This window comes from Ranitomeya imitator, chromosome 7 (assembly GCF_032444005.1).
Source record: "Ranitomeya imitator isolate aRanImi1 chromosome 7, aRanImi1.pri, whole genome shotgun sequence".
NCBI lineage: Eukaryota > Metazoa > Chordata > Amphibia > Anura > Dendrobatidae > Ranitomeya > Ranitomeya imitator.
Genome location: NC_091288.1, coordinates 81,365,936 through 81,385,708, shown reverse-complemented (window position 1 = coordinate 81,385,708; position 19,773 = coordinate 81,365,936). Strand labels below are relative to the sequence as shown.

Sequence of the window (19,773 nt, the reverse complement as noted above, 5' to 3'; positions counted from 1 at the left end):
TGAAAAAAAAATAACCAAAGTCCTGGAAAACCCATTTAACTGTACAAACACTTCTGGCATTTTCCTGAAGCACTTTCTTACATACCTTTTCATTCATCTTTGTCGCCAGCTTTTGTTTTTTAAACATTATGTATAAGATGGCAATCTGTTGTGAATTCTGTTGTCGAACTCCCTCCTGTGGTCGTGAATGGTACTTCGGCGAGTTCTATCTATGGGCTCCCTCTGGTGGCTGTGAGTGAAGCTGCTGCTTCTGAGGTTCCTTACACAGGTGACGTGGTTTATCCTTTGGTTGGCTGCTCTATTTAACTCCTCTCAGATAGTTACTCCATGCCAGCTGTCAATGTTTTTGCATTGGTTCAGTTCGCTCCTGGATCTCTCTGGTGACCTGCCTTCTCCTGCAGAAGCTAAGTTCCTGATAGTCATTATTTGTTCACTGTTTTCTTGTCCAGCTGGTTTTCATGATTTTGTCTTGCTAGCTGGAAGCTCTGGGATGCAGAGTGGCCCCTCCGCACCGTGAGTCGGTGCGGAGGTCTTTTTTGCACACTCTGCGTGGTCTTTTGTAGGTTTTTGTGCTAATCGCAAAGTTACCTTTCCTATCCTCTGTCTATTTAGTAAGTCTGGCCTCCCTTTGCTGAAACCTGTTTCATTTCTGCGTTTGTGACTTTCATCTTTACTCACAGTCAATATATGTGGGGGGCTTCCTTTACCTTTGGGGAATTTCTCTGAGGCAAGGTAGGCTTTATTTTCTATCTCTAGGGCTAGATAGTTCTTAGGCTGTGACTAGGTGCCTAGGTCTGGTCAGGAGCGCTCCACGGCTATTTCTAGTGTGTGTGATAGGATTAGGGCTTGCGGTCAGCAGAGCTCCCACATCCCAGAGCTCGTCCTGTATGAGGTTTAACTATCAGGTCATTCCGGGTGCTCCTAACCACCAGGTCATAACAGTACAGCTGGCCCAAAGTATTAATGCATCTCAATAGAGGGATAAGAGAACTTCTGAGACCATTTTTTTTTCTTTGCACTGTTTTGTCTTTCTTTTCCCCTAGACCTTTGGGTGGTTCAGGACACAGGTGTAGATATGGACATTCAAGGTCTGTCCTCTTGTATGGATCATCTCTCTGCAAGGGTACAAAACATTCAAGATTTTGTGGTTCAGAATCCTATGTTAGAGCCTAAAATTCCTATTCCTGACTTATTTTCTGGGGATAGATCTAGGTTCTTGAATTTCAAAAATAATTGTAAACTGTTTCTAGCTTTGAAACCCCGCTCCTCTGGTGACCCCGTTCAACAGGTAAAAATCATTATTTCTTTGTTGCGTGGTGACCCTCAAGACTGGGCATTTTCCCTTGCGCCAGGAGATCCGGCATTGCGTGATGTTGATGCGTTTTTTCTGGCGCTTGGATTGCTTTATGATGAACCAAATTCAGTGGATCAGGCAGGGAAAATCTTACTGGCTTTGTGTCAGGGTCAGGATGAAGCGGAGGTGTACTGTCAGAAGTTTAGAAAGTGGTCTGTGCTTACTCAGTGGAATGAATGTGCCCTGGCGGCAATTTTCAGAAAGGGTCTTTCTGAAGCCCTTAAGGATGTCATGGTGGGATTTCCCACGCCTGCTGGTCTGAATGAGTCTGTCTTTGGCCATTCAGATCGATCGGCGCATGCGTGAGCGCAAAGCTGTGCACCATCTGGCGGTATTCTCTGAGCATAGGCCTGAGCCTATGCAGTGTGATAGAACTTTGACCAGAGCTGAACGGCAAGAACACAGACATCGGAATGGGCTGTGTTTTTACTGTGGTGATTCCACTCATGCTATCTCCGATTGTCCTAAGCGCACTAAGCGTTTCGCTAGGTCTGCCACCATTGGTACGGTACAGTCTAAATTTATTTTGTCCGTTACTCTGATTTGCTCTTTGTCGTCCTATTCTGTTATGGCATTTGTGGATTCAGGCGCTGCCCTGAATTTGATGGACTTGGAGTTTGTCAGGCGCTGTGGTTTTTTCTTGGAGCCCTTGCAGTATCCTATTCCATTGAGAGGAATTGATGCTACGCCTTTGGCCAAGAATAAGCCTCAGTACTGGACTCAATTGACCATGTGCATGGCTCCTGCACATCAGGAGGATATTCGCTTTTTGGTGTTGCATAATCTGCATGATGTGGTCGTTTTGGGGTTGCCATGGCTACAGGTCCATAATCCAGTGTTGGATTGGAAATCTATGTCTGTGTCCAGCTGGGGTTGTCAGGGGGTACATGGTGATATTCCATTGCTCTCAATTTCACCTTCCACTCCTTCTGAAGTCCCTGAGTTTTTATCAGATTACCGGGATGTATTTGAAGAGCCCAAATCCGGTGCCCTACCTCCTCATAGGGATTGCGACTGTGCTATTAATTTGATTCCTGGTAGTAAGTTTCCTAAGGGCCGTCTGTTTAATTTATCTGTGCCAGAGCACGCCGCTATGTGGAGTTATATAAAGGAATCCTTGGAGAAGGGTCATATTCGTCCGTCGTCGTCACCATTGGGAGCAGGGTTCTTTTTTGTGGCCAAGAAGGATGGTTCTTTGAGACCTTGTATTGATTGCCGCCTTCTTAATAAGATCACAGTCAAATTTCAGTATCCTTTGCCACTGCTGTCTGATTTATTTGCTCGGATTAAGGGGGCTAGTTGGTTCACCAAGATAGATCTTCGTGGTGCGTATAATCTTGTGCGAATTAAACAGGGTGATGAATGGAAGACGGCATTTAATACGCCCGAGGGCCATTTTGAGTACCTGGTTATGCCTTTCGGGCTTTCTAATTCTCCATCTGTGTTTCAGTCCTTTATGCATGACGTCTTCCGAGAGTACCTGGATAGATTCATGATTGTATATTTGGATGACATTTTGGTCTTTTCGGATGATTGGGAATCTCATGTGAAGCAGGTCAGAATGGTGTTCCAGGTCCTTCATGCGAATCCCTTGTTTGTGAAGGGGTCAAAGTGTCTCTTTGGAGTTCAGAAGTTTTCATTTTTGGGTTTCATTTTTTCCCCTTCTACTATCGAGATGGACCCTGTTAAAGTTCAGGCCATTTACGATTGGACTCAGCCGACATCTGTGAAGAGCTTGCAGAAGTTCCTGGGCTTTGCTAATTTTTATCGTCGCTTCATCGCTAACTTTTCCAGTGTTGCTAAGCCGTTGACTGATTTGACCAAGAAAGGTGCTGATGTGGTCAATTGGTCCTCTGCGGCTGTAGAGGCTTTTCAGGAGTTGAAGCGTCGTTTTGCTTCTGCCCCTGTGTTGTGCCAGCCAGATGTTTCGCTCCCTTTTCAGGTGGAGGTTGATGCTTCTGAAATTGGAGCAGGGGCTGTTTTGTCGCAAAGAAGTTCTGATGGCTCGGTGATGAAACCCTGTGCCTTCTTTTCTAGAAAATTCTCGCCTGCTGAGCGCAATTATGATGTGGGCAATCGGGAGTTGTTGGCCATGAAGTGGGCATTCGAGGAGTGGCGACATTGGCTTGAAGGAGCTAAACATCGCGTGGTGGTCTTGACGGATCACAAGAATTTGACTTATCTCGAGTCTGCCAAACGGTTGAATCCTAGACAGGCTCGATGGTCGCTCTTTTTCTCCCGTTTTGATTTTGTGGTTTCATACCTTCCGGGATCTAAGAATGTGAAGGCTGACGCCCTGTCAAGGAGTTTTGTGCCTGACTCTCCAGGTGTTCCGGAGCCGGCGGGTATTCTTAAAGAAGGGGTAATTTTGTCTGCCATTTCCCCTGATTTGCGGCGTGTGCTGCAAAAGTTTCAGGCTGATAGACCTGACCGTTGTCCTACGGAGAAACTGTTTGTCCCTGATAGATGGACTAGTAGAGTTATCTCGGAGATTCATTGTTCGGTATTGGCTGGTCATCCTGGAATCTTTGGTACCAGAGATTTGGTGGCTAGATCCTTTTGGTGGCCTTCTTTGTCACGGGATGCAGGGCCGGCGTCAGCACCCGGCACAGCGGGCAAATGCAGGGGCCCTGGGGAGAGAGGGGGGCCCACTCAGGCTGTCATAGATACAGCTGGGAGAGCAGAGCAGGAGATAACATGCTCTCTCCGCCTACAAAGTCACTGCTGGCTGCGTTCTCTTAACCCCTATGTGCCAGCTCTGACACAAGCATCTTCTCACTCAGTGAGTGCAGCCAGGCAGGCACACATAGGGGTTAAGAGAAGGCAGCCAGTGTGACATTGTTTGTGGGCGGAGAGAGCACGTTCTCTGCTCTGATCTCTGCCCCTGGCTGGCTGCCATGCTGCTGAAGTTATGAGGCAGATTCAGGAGAAGCTCCTAGTCCTACCAGTGCCTGAGTGAGTAGCGCTGCTATATACTACGTGGGCTGCGCTGCTATATACTACGTGGGCTGCGCTGCTATATACTACGTGGGCTGCGCTGCTATATACTACGTGGGCTGCGCTGCTATATACTACGTGGGCTGCGCTGCTATATACTACGTGGGCTGCGCTATATACTACGTGGGCTGTGCTATATACTACGTGGGCTGTGCTATATACTACGTGGGCTGTGCTATATACTACGTGGGCTGTGCTATATACTACGTGGGCTGTGCTATATACTACGTGGGTTGTGCTATATACTACGTGGGCTGTGCTATATACTACGTGGGCTGCTATATGCTACGTGGGCTGCTATATACTACGTGGGCAGTGTTATATACTACATGGCTGTGTTTATATGCGATCATGAATTGGGGTATGTGTTAAAGGGGGGGCCCACTGAGACTCTTTCGCCCGGGGCCCTCAAAAACCTGGAGCCGGCCCTGACGGGATGTGCGTTCTTTTGTGCAGTCCTGTGGGATTTGTGCTCGGGCTAAGCCCTGCTGTTCTCGTGCCAGTGGGTTGCTTTTGCCCTTGCCGATCCCGAAGAGGCCCTGGACGCATATTTCCATGGATTTTATTTCTGCTCTCCCTGTTTCTCAAAAGATGTCGGTCATTTGGGTGGTTTGTGATCGCTTCTCTAAGATGGTCCATTTGGTACCCTTATCTAAACTGCCTTCCTCCTCTGATTTGGTGCCATTGTTTTTCCAGCATGTGGTTCGTTTGCATGGCATTCCAGAGAACATCATCTCGGACAGAGGTTCCCAGTTTGTTTCGAGGTTTTGGCGGTTCTTTTGCGCTAAGATGGGCATTGATTTGTCTTTTTCTTCGGCTTTCCATCCTCAGACTAATGGCCAAACCGAACGAACTAATCAGACTTTGGAGACATATCTGAGATGCTTTGTTTCTGCTGATCAGGATGATTGGGTGTCTTTCTTGCCTTTGGCTGAGTTCGCCCTTAATAATCGGGCCAGCTCGGCTACTTTCGTTTCTCCTTTTTTCTGTAATTCTGGTTTCCATCCTCGTTTCTCTTCAGGGCAGGTTGAGCCTTCGGACTGTCCTGGTGTGGATGCGGTGGTGGACAGGTTGCAGCAGATTTGGACTCATGTGGTGGACAATTTGACATTGTCCCAGGAGAAGGCTCAACGTTTCGCTAACCGCCGGCGTTGCGTTGGTCCCCGACTTCGTGTTGGGGATTTGGTTTGGTTGTCATCTCGTCACGTTCCTATGAAGGTTTCCTCTCCTAAGTTTAAGCCTCGTTTCATTGGACCATATAAGATTTCTGAAGTTCTTAATCCTGTGTCATTTCGTTTGGACCTTCCAGCTTCTTTTGCCATTCATAATGTGTTCCATAGGTCGTTGTTGCGGAGATACGTGGCGCCTATGGTTCCCTCCGTTGATCCTCCTGCCCCGGTGTTGGTCGAGGGGGAGTTGGAGTATGTGGTGGATAAAATTTTGGATTCTCGTGTTTCGAGACGGAAACTCCAGTACCTGGTCAAGTGGAAGGGTTATGGTCAGGAAGATAATTCCTGGGTTTTTGCCTCTGATGTTCATGCTGCCGATCTTGTTCGTGCCTTTCATTTGGCTCATCCTGATCGGCCTGGGGGCTCTGGTGAGGGTTCGGTGACCCCTCCTCAAGGGGGGGGGTACTGTTGTGAATTCTGTTGTCGAACTCCCTCCTGTGGTCGTGAATGGTACTTCGGCGAGTTCTATCTATGGGCTCCCTCTGGTGGCTGTGAGTGAAGCTGCTGCTTCTGAGGTTCCTTACACAGGTGACGTGGTTTATCCTTTGGTTGGCTGCTCTATTTAACTCCTCTCAGATCGTTACTCCATGCCAGCTGTCAATGTTTTTGCATTGGTTCAGTTCGCTCCTGGATCTCTCTGGTGACCTGCCTTCTCCTGCAGAAGCTAAGTTCCTGATAGTCATTATTTGTTCACTGTTTTCTTGTCCAGCTGTTTTTCATGATTTTGTTTTGCTAGCTGGAAGCTCTGGGATGCAGAGTGGCCCCTCCGCACCGTGAGTCGGTGCGGAGGTCTTTTTTGCACACTCTGCGTGGTCTTTTGTAGGTTTTTGTGCTGATCGCAAAGTTACCTTTCCTATCCTCTGTCTATTTAGTAAGTCTGGCCTCCCTTTGCTGAAACCTGTTTCATTTCTGCGTTTGTGACTTTCATCTTTACTCACAGTCAATATATGTGCGGGGCTTCCTTTACCTTTGGGGAATTTCTCTGAGGCAAGGTAGGCTTTATTTTCTATCTCTAGGGCTAGATAGTTCTTAGGCTGTGACGAGGCACCTAGGTCTGGTCAGGAGCGCTCCACGGCTATTTCTAGTGTGTGTGATAGGATTAGGGCTTGCGGTCAGCAGAGCTCCCACATCCCAGAGCTCGTCCTGTATGAGGTTTAACTATCAGGTCATTCCGGGTGCTCCTAACCACCAGGTCATAACCGCAATCGCATGAAGAAGGTTCAGGTCACTACTTTTAGCTGCTTCACTGCTTTCAAATTCTAAACTGGTTAAAAGAAGCGAAAAAAGGAGAGAATATATGCACAGCAAGTCGTTTTCACACTGCAGTGCGCATGTTGTTTCTTTTTTGGCTGTATTTAGCACTTTTGCTGGTGAGTTCTAGGCAGAATCCATCTGAAAAAGATGCCGTGTGCACATACCCTAATGTGTCCTGATCTCAATCCACTTGACCATCTTTGGGAAGAGTTGGAATTTGTTTTTGGGAAAAGGAGCTATGCAAACATTTACATTCAGAGAACTGCCTGAGTGCCGCACCTAGAGTCGAGAAGGAATTTTTCCCCTGATATGGGGCAATTAGTATCTGCCTCATGGGATTTTGCCTTCCTCTGCATCAACATGTTAGGCTATAGGTTGAACTTGATGGACTTGCTTCCACCTTCAATTTTAAAAACTATGAACAAAGTCCTTAAGAGAATTACAGCTGATGAAACTGCAAGCAGGTCAGGTGCAAGATGCTCACAGATGCCTACAAGATGTTTGGAGACGGTCATTGTTGCCAAAGGCTGTGCAACCAAGTTAGGGAAGGGGTACTTTAATCCTGGCCATGTCATGTGCTATATTTCTTTGCTTCTTTTTTTTTTTTTTTTTTTAATTCCTGAATATATGGAGATAGGTCAACATTTTTGTTTAATGTTTTTTTTTTTAATCTTTTTGAAATAGTCATATATTCTGCTGCTGCATAGATGGGGTATATCCAATGATTCCTGAAAATATTGACTTATAAGAAACAGTCAAAGGTGTCAGTGATATTGATTAGAATTATATACAATTCTGGATATATAGAAGAGAACCGGTGCCCAGGTGTTCCCAATATAAGCTAAGGCCACAACTTTTAACACCTTCTAGCTACCTGTATGTAAGTCCCCAACCCTATCTGCATATCCATAAAATACCTTTTATATGCCTCCCATATGGGGTGGTCCAGTCCGCGTCACTGGTCTTGTTCGGCGTCCACATTACCCCTACAATCTGCCGAGGGCTCTACTGTACAGTAATGCACATGTGATGGGAGAGGACAGAGGGCCGATGACCCAGTGGTAAATATGGTGCTTGTGCATTACAGTACTTTGTTCTGTTCGCAGCAGGGTATAGAGATGATTGGTGGACATTGTACAGATGACGTAGGACCCGTCGTCCACATGAAGCATGCAGGATGATGACTATTGCGGGGAGAGGAGGCACCAAAGCAAGACCAGCGATGCCCGCCGGACCGAACTCTGCTCTATGGGGGATTGTAAAAGATATATTCTTTTCAGATGAACAGAGGGGGTGTTGGGGTTTTTATATACAGGATGCTGGATTGCTGTAAAATAGGCATCAAAGCTGGTGGCATTTCTTTATACTGGGAAATTCTGGGGACAGGTTCCCTTTTAAAGGCACTAACTTAGTTTTTTGTCAGACTCTTTGAACACGACTGTAAAACCTATATTCATGTGTGGTCTACTAAACATACAAGTCCTCTTTACTTATTAATTTCTGATTTTAGGACCCTGTGTACGGGAGAGGAAAGTTAGGTGAAATCCAAGGCTTGGTGTTGGGAATGCTGGATACATTTAGCTATGAACAGGTAAGTTCTTATACACGGTTTTCTATTACTAGTAAGATGGCAAAAAGGCATTGCGTGATGAGGCCTGCTTCCGCCTTATGTCTGTAATCACATATTAGACTGGGGCACATTTTCTTACATCTCTGCGTCGTGCCAGGCCGCTGTTATTACTCATGGAAATCTATGAATAAACTGCCCCCTGGATTTCACCATCCACCTTCTCAATAGCGCGTGTCCCTTCACAGTTTGAGATTGACCAATCAGCGCTGACAATCTGAAGAAATGCACAGTTGACAAGGGGAAGGGTAACGCCCAATTGTCAATTTATGTATTTCCACAAGGGACAAAAGAAATGTGCAATTACACAGAGTTCTAAGAAAATAAACCCCAGAATTTTTATGGTGTAAGAAGTGAATTCACTAGTATAGACATGTTGAGAAAACCTTCACGTTCCCTCTAAAGATGTTCTGCAAGTTTGTCTTGCACCATTTGTTGCACTGGATGTGTAGTAACTTGCAATCTGTTGTCCAAAATCTGTCTGAATGGTGTTCAGTGCACACAAGTAATCATAAAAAGTTTGGTGTGTTTCCAAAGTGTGATAATGAATATTGTAATGTGCAAATAATAAAGGATAGTGATGGATCCTGGTCATGTATAGTAGTGATGGGTAGTGATGGATCCTGGTCATGTATAGTAGTAATGGGTAGTGATGGATCCTGGTCATGTATAGTAGTAATGGGTAGTGATGGATCCTGGTCATGTATAGTAGTAATGGGTAGTGATGGATCCTGGTCTTGTATAGTAGTAATGGGTAGTGATGGGTCCTGGTCATGTATAGTAATAATGGGTAGTGATGGATTTTGGTCTTGTATAGTAATAATGGGTAGTGATGGATCCTGGTCATGTATAGTAATAATGGGTAGTGATGGATCCTGGTCTTGTATAGTAATAATGGGTAGTGATGGATCCTGGTCATGTATAGTAATAATGGGTAGTGATGATGGATCCTGGTCATGTATAGTAATAATGGGTAGTGATGGATCCTGGTCATGTATAGTAATAATGGGTAGTGATGGATCCTGGTCATGTATAGTAATAATGGGTAGTGATGGATCCTGGTCATGAATAGTAATAATGGGTAGTGATGGATCCTGGTCATGTATAGTAGTAATGGGTAGTGATGGGTCCTGGTTATGTATAGTAATAATGGGTAGTGATGGATTTTGGTCTTGTATAGTAATAATGGGTAGTAATGGATCCTGGTCATGTATAGTAATAATGGGTAGTGATGGATCCCGGTCAAGTATAGTAATAATGGGTAGTGATGGATCCTGGTCATGTATAGTAATAATGGGTAGTGATGGATCCTGGTCATGTATAGTAATAATGGGTAGTGATGGATCCTGGTCATGTATAGTAGTAATGGGTAGTGATGGGTCCTGGTTATGTATAGTAATAATGGGTAGTGATGGATTTTGGTCTTGTATAGTAATAATGGGTAGTGATGGATCCTGGTCATGTATAGTAATAATGGGTAGTGATGGATCCCGGTCAAGTATAGTAATAATGGGTAGTGATGGATCCTGGTCTTGTATAGTAATAATGGGTAGTGATGGATCCTGGTCATGTATAGTAATAATGGGTAGTGATGGATCCTGGTCATGTATAGTAGTAATGGGTAGTGATGGATCCTGGTCATGTATAGTAATAATGGGTAGTGATGGATCCTGGTCATGTATAGTAATAATGGTTAGTGATGGATCCTGGCCATGTATAGTAATAATGGGTAGTGATGGATCCTGGTCTTGTATAGTAATAATGGGTAGTGATGGATCCTGGTCTTGTATAGTAGTAATGGGTAGTGATGGATCCTGGTCATGTATAGTAGTAATGGGTAGTGATGGATCCTGGTCATGTATAGTAATAATGGGTAGTGATGGGTCCTGGTTATGTATAGTAATAATGGGTAGTGATGGATCCTGGTCATGTATAGTAATAATGGTTAGTGATGGATCCTGGCCATGTATAGTAATAATGGGTAGTGATGGATCCTGGTCTTGTATAGTAATAATGGGTAGTGATGGATCCTGGTCTTGTATAGTAATAATGGGTAGTGATGGATCCTGGTCTTGTATAGTAGTAATGGGTAGTGATGGATCCTGGTCATGTATAGTAGTAATGGGTAGTGATGGATCCTGGTCATGTATAGTAGTAATGGGTAGTGATGGATCCTGGTCATGTATAGTAATAATGGGTAGTGATGGATCCTGGTCTTGTATAGTAATAATGGGTAGTGATGGATCCCGGTCATGTATAGTAATAATGGGTAGTGATGGATCCTGGTCATGTATAGTAATAATGGGTAGTGATGGATTCTGGTCATGTATAGTAATAATGGGTAGTGATGATGGATCCTGGTCATGTATAGTAATAATGGGTAGTGATGGATTCTGGTCATGTATAGTAATAATGGGTAGTGATGATGGATCCTGGTCATGTATAGTAATAATGGGTAGTGATGGATCCCGGTCATGTATAGTAATAATGGGTAGTGATGGATTCTGGTCATGTATAGTAATAATGGGTAGTGATGATGGATCCTGGTCATGTATAGTAATAATGGGTAGTGATGGATTCTGGTCATGTATAGTAATAATGGGTAGTGATGGATCCCGGTCATGTATAGTAATAATGGGTAGTGATGGATCCTGGTCACAAAGTCGTCTTTGACTTCATATCATCTTTTTTGTGAACCATTGTCCACCAGAAGGATAGTGATATGTCTGGATCCACAAGCTTGTATGTAATTTAATAAGAATTGGAACTTAATAAAATTCATGTAGTTTAAAAAAGACTTTTGAATGACAGATTTGACATTTGCCGTTTTTATGGTTCATAGTTCTGCATAGCTGCATAGAATATTTGCCCCGGTTTTGCCCAGATTACTGATCTATTTGCCCCGGTTTTGCCCAGATTACTGATCTATTTGCCTTTTAGTTGTTGTATGTGCACAGTCTCTTACACACCACTGCATTCACTGGGCTTTACCTCGTGAATTTGTTTCAGGAAAACACCAGCAGACTATTTCCTTACGCGGCTTTACTGATTTTTCTCATGTTTCTTTCCTTGGTTCCGCCACCGGTGTCCTTTATTCTGCATTCTCATGTGTGGAGCGCAGGTGACTTCCGAATTATAATCATATCACGTAATTTAATCCTCTTCCAGACCCTGTAGCAGTTAGAAGTCCTGAGATAAGACAGAACATGTGCACAGCCGTGGCGTTTTGATATTGCTGTGCATTAAGCTCATCATGTGGGCGCTTCTGCAAGTCTTTTTCAGGTGGATTCCAGGCAGTTTATGCCTGAGAACGTCGTCGTGTGCACATAGCCTTAAGCTGCGCGTTCCTTATTTTCACAGACACTGTTGGAAACTACTACGAATTTGCTGAACCAAGACCTGCACTGGTCTCTGCGCAACCTTAAAGCTTCGATTACCAAGGCCCTCGTACCGAAGCAGGATTACTGCTGCGTCTGCCTACAGCAGTACAAGAAGAGACAAGAATCTGCGGATGATATCATTATTTTCAGGCAGGTGCCTCATTAAAACATTTATTATAAAGTGCATAAAGCGCCACTTTGCCGTGACCCTTACTTCACGTGTGTATGTTTCTGAATCGTAGCCACTAATGGGAGCTTACTATTGGGGGTTCCAACTTGTTATTCTAAAGTAAGATTTTTTTTTTGTTTCCTTCTCATTTTTTCAGTGTTTCTTTCATATCTCGCTTCTGTGTGAATTTGTCAATGTTTTTTTTTTTTTTTGCTTTATGCACTTAGTGTTGGGCCTCTATTCTGGTGAATAAGTCCCAAAGGCATCTTAATAGCATACAAAGTAGAAACTGCGGCTTGGAGGAAATGTCACTGCTTTTAACGCCACTTGTCCTTGTTAGTTTTCCCTAGTGACCTTATCTACCTCTGCCCATGGTGACAACATTAGATTGCAATTCTGGCATCTGCATTTGAAGTGCAGTTTTTGAAAAGTCAGTTGAGTTCTACATGAAAATCTATCAGTGCAACTGCTCATGGTAACCCCTCCACAACCAAGCATGTACAATTACGTTATATGGTCGTAATGGGGGTGTGGAGCTGGCACAGGATCTGAGCCTGCACCAGACCTGACAGATGCCGGCAGGGTTACCCAGCCGGCATCTGCCTGTAACGTCAGTGGCCGTCTATACATCTGATCTCTGCTGTTGAACCATTTAAATTCTGCTATCAATGACTGATGGCGACATTTAAATGGCTACGTTGCCAATATGCATGCACAGGGCTACACTAGGCCCTTCTGCAATGCGATTGCAGGGTGTTGTTTAGCAGATCCATGCTGCCATGGTAATAGAGTGCTGCATGGCTGCCGTGTTGTTCTTCCTATGAAGCTGAAGCCCCGGCTGTGGCTGGGCTTCATAGGAGAACTGTCCGAAGAGCCAATTTGCATATTTTCGAGACAAGTATTGCAGCTTAAGTCTCTTCACCTCAGCATGTCAGGCATGACATGTCACTTTCCACTAGGAGAAACGTTGCCCCTTGGATCCCGATCAGACGCCTGTCACACCGCCAAACCAGATCTCACACTTTGCACTGATGAGAGGCAGTACCCCGAAACTGTCTGCAAATTGAGATTATGTCTTTTATCCTAAGTCATGTGAAAAGTGTCGACATTACCTTTTAGGATTGCTACTTCCAATAGGTGGCACTAGAGTTCTAGTCCTCTTCCTTTCTGAAGAGACAATTTGCATATCAATACCATCGTAAGCTACGCTCCCAAAAAAAGCAATTCATCGCACAAATGAAAAATTTGTGCAATGGCTTGAAAAACAAATACAAAAATGAAAAAATAACAGGTCTTGCCAAATGGCAACACAAATTTTCTTTATTTTTGTTTACATAGTTCTTAATTTCTTTTGGTGTCCACAAAGTGCATTTCATATGTTATATTGTAGGATGCGACCCTGAAATTCTTTTACATTTCCATAGCTAAAAGGGATCCTCCAGAACTTTCATTGATGAGCTAGTAGTGGACTAAGTCATTGATGTTTAATTGCTTTAATTTGTCCTCTTTATTACATAATGGCAGCAGCTAATCTGTACAGAAGGCAGAGAATCAAAGTGAAATGCACCCCAGAAAAGGCAATGTTTCTCCTATAAACAGTGCAGAGGCCCCATTACTGTACACAGGTTTCACATTCATGTTTTTTTCTTAACATAGTGTCTCACAACGGTGTTGGGATTTTGGGCATTAACTAGGTCCCGAAAACTAGGGGGCGCCCTAGTGTATCCCTGTTCCCCGGATTACTTTTGAAGGTGCAGATGCCGGCTTCTTATGCTGTACTATGGTCCTATGTCTAACATGATCTGTGCCCTTCCCCACCCAGGATAGTGGAAAGCTGAAGTGTATAGGTACAAACTAATCAGACAAACAAGGAAAGATGGACAAGGATAAATGAAAATACTAACCAAATGTGAGTGCACCAATGTTTGATTTCCAGAGAACTCATTAATTTACATTTGGTCCAGAGATACTATGAAACTGAGAATCATTTAATGGCTAAAATTCCAAAGTGCTTGTAAAAACTTTGACCAGCAGAGCAGCCATGCTGTAGGTCAGGGGTGTCAAACTGCATTCCTCGAGGGCTGCAAACAGGTCATGTTTTCAGGATTTCCTTGTACTGCACATGTGATAATTTAATCACCTACACACATAATGATTGCAGCACCTTGTGCAATGCTAAGGAAATCTTGAAAACACGCATGGTTTGCGGCCCTCGAGGAATGCAGTTTGACACCCCTGGTGTAGGTCTTAACTGTAAGTCTTTTGGCACATGCGGCCATTGGCAAGCAGAGGAATGTTGCATTGGTCAACGCCTTTCATGTAGTTTTCTCAATATTACAAGGTAATCCCTTCTGGCTGTGGCCAATTTCCGTTTTTTCATTATTTCCACCCCTTCTTCCAAGAGCCATAACTTTTTTTATTTTATTTTTCCATCCCCATAAGTGTATGAGGATTTGTTTTTTGCAGGATGAATTGTACTTTTGATTGACACCTTTCATTTTATAATGTGATTCACTGGAAAGCGGGGAAACAAATTCCAAGTTTGTTGAAACTGCAAAATAAGGGCAATTCCACAGTTGTTTTTGAGGTCTTTTATTTCCTATGTTCGCTATATGGTAAAACTGCCTCTACAATATTATTCTCCAGGTCAGAATGACTAATAAAAAATAAACTACACAAATAACAAACGTGTAAAGTGGTGAAAGAAAATTTGTGTAAACAAAATAACATTCTTTGTGTCGCCATTTTCCGAGACAATTATATTTTCAATTTTCGTGATATGGTGTTGTGTGAGGACCTTTTTTTTTTTTGCGCCGTAAGCTGCTGTTTTTACTGATACCATTTTGGGGTAGAGATACGATGTTTTGATTGCCTGTTACTTTATTTTATTACTATATTGCGGCAGCCAAAAATGCAGAATTCTGTCATTTTGATTACTTTTCTTGTTACGCTGTTTACATACCTGATTGATTTGTTTTAGATTTCGATAGATTGGACTTAGACAAATTCAGCTATACAAAAAATGTGTACCGTACCTTGTTTTTTGGACAGTAAGACACACTTTCTTCCTCCTAAAATGTGGAGGAAAATGGGGGGTGCGTCTTATAGTCCGGATGTGCTTGCTCTGGCTGAGGTGGGGGAGCAGCATTGGGTCACAGAAGGCTGCGGCTAACTCCTGTGCCCGTTTCTAAAGAGAAGTGCCAGGATAAGGATGGGGCCATGCAGGCCAGGATAAGGATGGGGCCATGCAGGCCAGGATAAGGATGGGGCCATGCAGGCCAGGATAAGGATGGGGCCATGCAGGCCAGGATAAGGATGGGGCCATGCAGGCCAGGATAAGGATGGGGCCATGCAGGCCAGGATAAGGATGGGGCCATGCAGGCCAGGATAAGGATGGGGCCATGCAGGCCAGGATAAGGATGGGGCCATGCAGGCCAGGATAAGGATGGGGCCATGCAGGCCAGGATAAGGATGGGGCCATGCAGGCCAGGATAAGGATGGGGCCATGCAGGCCAGGATAAGGATGGGGCCATGCAGGCCAGGATAAGGATGGGGCCATGCAGGCCAGGATAAGGATGGGGCCATACATGACATGTGCCCGCAATATGGGCGGGTGGAATCGCGATCCGCCTGCACCTGTTAACTAGTTAAATGCCGCTGTCAAACTCTGACAGCGGCATTTAACAAGCGCACCCGGCTGGAAATGCGCGCAGCGGTGACCCCCGTCACATGATCAGGGGTCATCAGTGCGTTGGTTTAACAACCAGAGGTCTCCTGCAGACCTCTATGGTTGTTGATGCCAGATTTTCTTGAGCGCCACCCTGTGGACAGCGCTCATATCAATGCTGTAATTCAGCTACATATAAAGGCGATCTGAGGATCGCTCCTATGTAGCAGAGCCGATAAGGCTATGCCAGCTTCTAGCCTCCCATGGAGGCTATTGAAGCAAGGCAAAAGTTAAAAAAAAAAAAAAAAAAGTTTTTAGAAATATGAAAAAAATAGAAAAATATGAATGTTCAAATCACCCCCCTTCACCCCATTCAAAATAACACAATAAAAAAATCAAACCTACACATATTTGGTATCGCCGCTTTCATAATCGCCCAATCTATCAATTAAAAAAAAAATGAATTTGATCGCTAAACGGCGTAGCGAGAAAAAAATTCTAAACATCAAAATTACATTTTTTTTTTGGTCGCCACGACATTGCATTAAAATGCAATAATGGGTGATCAAAAGTATTTATCTGCACCGAATTGATATCATTAAAATGTCAGCTCGGCATGCAAAAAAATAAGCCCTCACCCAACCCGAGATCACAAAAAATTAACTCTACTTTAACTACTAACTTTTAGTATTTAGTAAACCTAGCAAAAAAACACAATTAAAAAACAAGTGTGGATTGCACTTTTTTTGCAATTTCATCGCACTTTGAGTTTTTTTCCCATTTTCTAGTACATGACATGGTAAAACCAATGGTATCGTTCAAAAGTACAACTCGTCCCGCAAAAAATAAGCCCTTACTTGGCCATATTGATAAAAAAATAAAAAAGTTATTGTGGCTCCGGGAAGGAGGGGAGCGAAAAACGAAAACAAAAAACGAAAAAAGCTCTGGGTGTTAAGGGGTTAGTAGTGGGCACAGTGTTAGCCGTTAGGGCTATGCATACCGGGATGAGGATAGGGCCAAGCTTACCAGGATAAGGATGGGACCATACATACCAGGATGAGGATGCGGATCAATCATACCAGGATAAGGATGGGGTCATGCATCTCGGGATGGGAGCCAATTTTACCAGGATAAGGATGGGGCCATGCATACCAGGATGGGGATGGGGGCCAAGCATAGCAGGATAAAGATGGGGCCATGAATACCAGGATTGGGGCCAATCATACCAGTATAGGGATGAGGGGGCCATGCAACCAGGATGGGGATGGGGGCCAAGCATAAGAGGATAAGGATGGGGCCATGCATACCCGGGCGGAGATGCGGTCTCTGCATACCAGGATAGGGATATGGGGGTCAATCATACCAGGATAAGGATGGGGCCATGCATACCAGGATGGAGATGGGGGCCCTGCATACCAGGATAGGGATGGGGGGGACCATTCCTATTAGGATAGGGATGAGGGGGCCATGCATACCAGGACGGAGATGGGGGCCCTGCATACCAGGATAGGGATGAGGGCTACCATTCCTACCAGGATGGGGACGAGGGGGCCACGCATGCCAGGATGGGGATGAGAGGGGCCATTCAGGCATGGTCTAAAAGGCATTTTGTCAGTGTAACACTGTCAAGGGTAATGCCCATGCATTGCAATGCATTATATCCGTGATCACACTAATAATAGTTGAAGTCTCATGGAGGGAATCATCAGCTGGGAAAAATGCATGCTCACCTTGTGAGCCCACATCAAAGTCAGGGACACGACATTTAACATAGATGTACGTCCTATGTCGTGAAGGGGTTAAAAAGAAACTGTTCTTTAAACAAACTTTGAATAAGTCAAAGTAAAGTAGTGCAGGCAAATATAAGAAATGTTATAATGTGTCCGGTCATTGAAAGACGCTTTTTTCCCCATTTATCAGACACTTTTTCCTCTCCCCTGTGCCTTCTGAACTTGTTTATCCACTTTGAAAAAAAAACATTCAGTTCCATCTTTCTCAAGCTGCCACATGATGCCACAGTGAGCCTGCAGTCCGTCTTGTCCATTACACTCAATGGGCAGGAGAGGGAAGAGCAGGGAGAGAAAACAGGCAGAGGGAGACACAAAAAGATTTAGGTGAGCTTTCTATCAAGTCATTTACCTCACCCAATAGCTTAATCACATCCGGATAGCTCAGCTTCGCTGTATATTGTCCTTCATACTGTTACAGCTAATCTTTGTTAAAAAAGAAATGAATAAACAGAAGCAATCCCTTTGTGTTCTGAGCTGTGCGGCAGAGATCACAGCATTTGGTCTCCTCCCAGCAGCTTCCTGTGGAAGGTAAATTAAGAGATAGATCATACAGAGGGAAAAACTGGTAAAAAGGATTCATGCCATATAATGAGCAGATAGTGTTACTTCTCATTAACACACACATGAGAGCTTATTCTGAAAAGTTACAATACAAGTGAATGTCACATTTTGACACCTAAGGTTATCATGACCACAACAAGCCCATCACCGCAAAAAAATTCGACTTCATTGGATTTACGACCTCTGTTGTGGTACCCTAGGTGTCTGAATGCCACACCATTCACTTGTATTGTGCTGCAGTGTACGAGAAATCAAAGCAATCATTGACAATGTGACTTGTCATGGAGAAAACCAATGTGTAGCCACAGCCTTATGTATATGCCACCACTTGGTGATCCTGGCATTTGGATTTCCACCAATTCCCCAAATTAAGGGGCTGCATCACATATTTAAGGGTATTTTTCATAAACAAGATTTAGCACCGATCCACAGTTAAGATGGTAAATGTATGATTGCAGGAGGTCTTGATGCCCAGTTCCCTGTGTGAATGGAGTGGTAAATTACATGTGTGCCCACCGATCAGTTTACTTTGGAATGGACTGGTTTAAGATATCCGAGTGCTGTACAAGATTCTTAGTGTTATAGATGGCAAATGGAGCAGAGATCGCACATGCGATATGAAAAGGAAAAAGCGAAAAGGTCTTCTATCATTCATTCATTGGATTGACTGAGGTTGATGAGCCATAATGTTATCTAATATATAATTGCCTAGAATACTACTTCCTGCAATTTGTGCCAACTTCCTGTCCGGAGCTAATGTGCGGAGCTAATGTGCGGAGCTAATGTCCGGAGCTAATGTCCGGAGATAATGTCCGGAGCTAATGTCCGGAGATAAGTGACGTCAACAGTGTCCAGTGTCTGATTGGTTGCCGCCTGCTGCGAGCGACCAATCAGAAACGTGCCGTACTGTGACACACTCCGCCCGCCATTTTGGTGTGATTTTTGAATTTTTACCTCACAGCAAGTTTCTCCTGCGTGGAGGCGGGCCCAGTGACGTTGCTCTTCAAGCTCCTGCCGAATTTCGTCAAAAAAATGATAATACCATTTACCAAAACTATATATATTTAGTTGTGAAGTGGTTCAGTGACATTTTCACACCAATTTTGAACTTTTGTTTGGTGTTTTCTCCATATACTGCCTATTATTTTTGTTCTTTCTTACTATTATTTATTAATTGTATTATTCTTACATTTGAATAAATAAAGTATATATGGATTCTAGACTCCCGATTCTTTAGAATCGGGCTGCCATCTAGTGTGATTATAAATACCTGTTTGGATAATTAAGACCTCTAGGCCAAATTTCATTTGGAAAGGATTCGTAGCAGCTAATATTCAGTGGAGATCTGACCTATGCACTACTTCCTTCACTTACACCTGTCATTTAAAGGGAAAAAGCCTTTTAAATGGCAGGTATAAAATGACCTGAGAAATAACCGAAAGGCATTTTGCATTTGTAGTGACAACTAAATGCCATGATAACTTCTTATAAATAAAGTAAAATGTGTATAGCTAACAGGAAATGTAATTAAATAAAATATTTTGGCATTTTTTTGTCATATTCGCTATTTTGTGTATGACGAGATGACTCCAAATTATAAAGGTCTCATTATCGTAGAGTATAATTATATTTTATGCTATTATTGTAATGTTGGAAATGTTCCATCTAATATATAATTGCCTAGAATACTACTTCCTGCAATTTGTGCCAACTTCCGTGGCTTTGTCCGGAGCTAATGTCCGGAG

General features: G+C 43.8%; 1 protein-coding gene across 1 annotated transcript in view; it reads left to right on the top strand.

Moving 5' to 3' along the window:
• The window catches only part of VPS8 (VPS8 subunit of CORVET complex), a 252,427-nt gene that overhangs the window by 211,932 nt on the left and 20,722 nt on the right, over nucleotides 1–19,773 (top strand). The window contains exons 42-43 of the mRNA XM_069733555.1: nucleotides 8,345–8,425; nucleotides 11,822–11,991. Coding sequence (XP_069589656.1) covers nucleotides 8,345–8,425; nucleotides 11,822–11,991 — 251 coding nt within the window. The remainder of the gene's footprint in view (nucleotides 1–8,344; nucleotides 8,426–11,821; nucleotides 11,992–19,773) is intronic.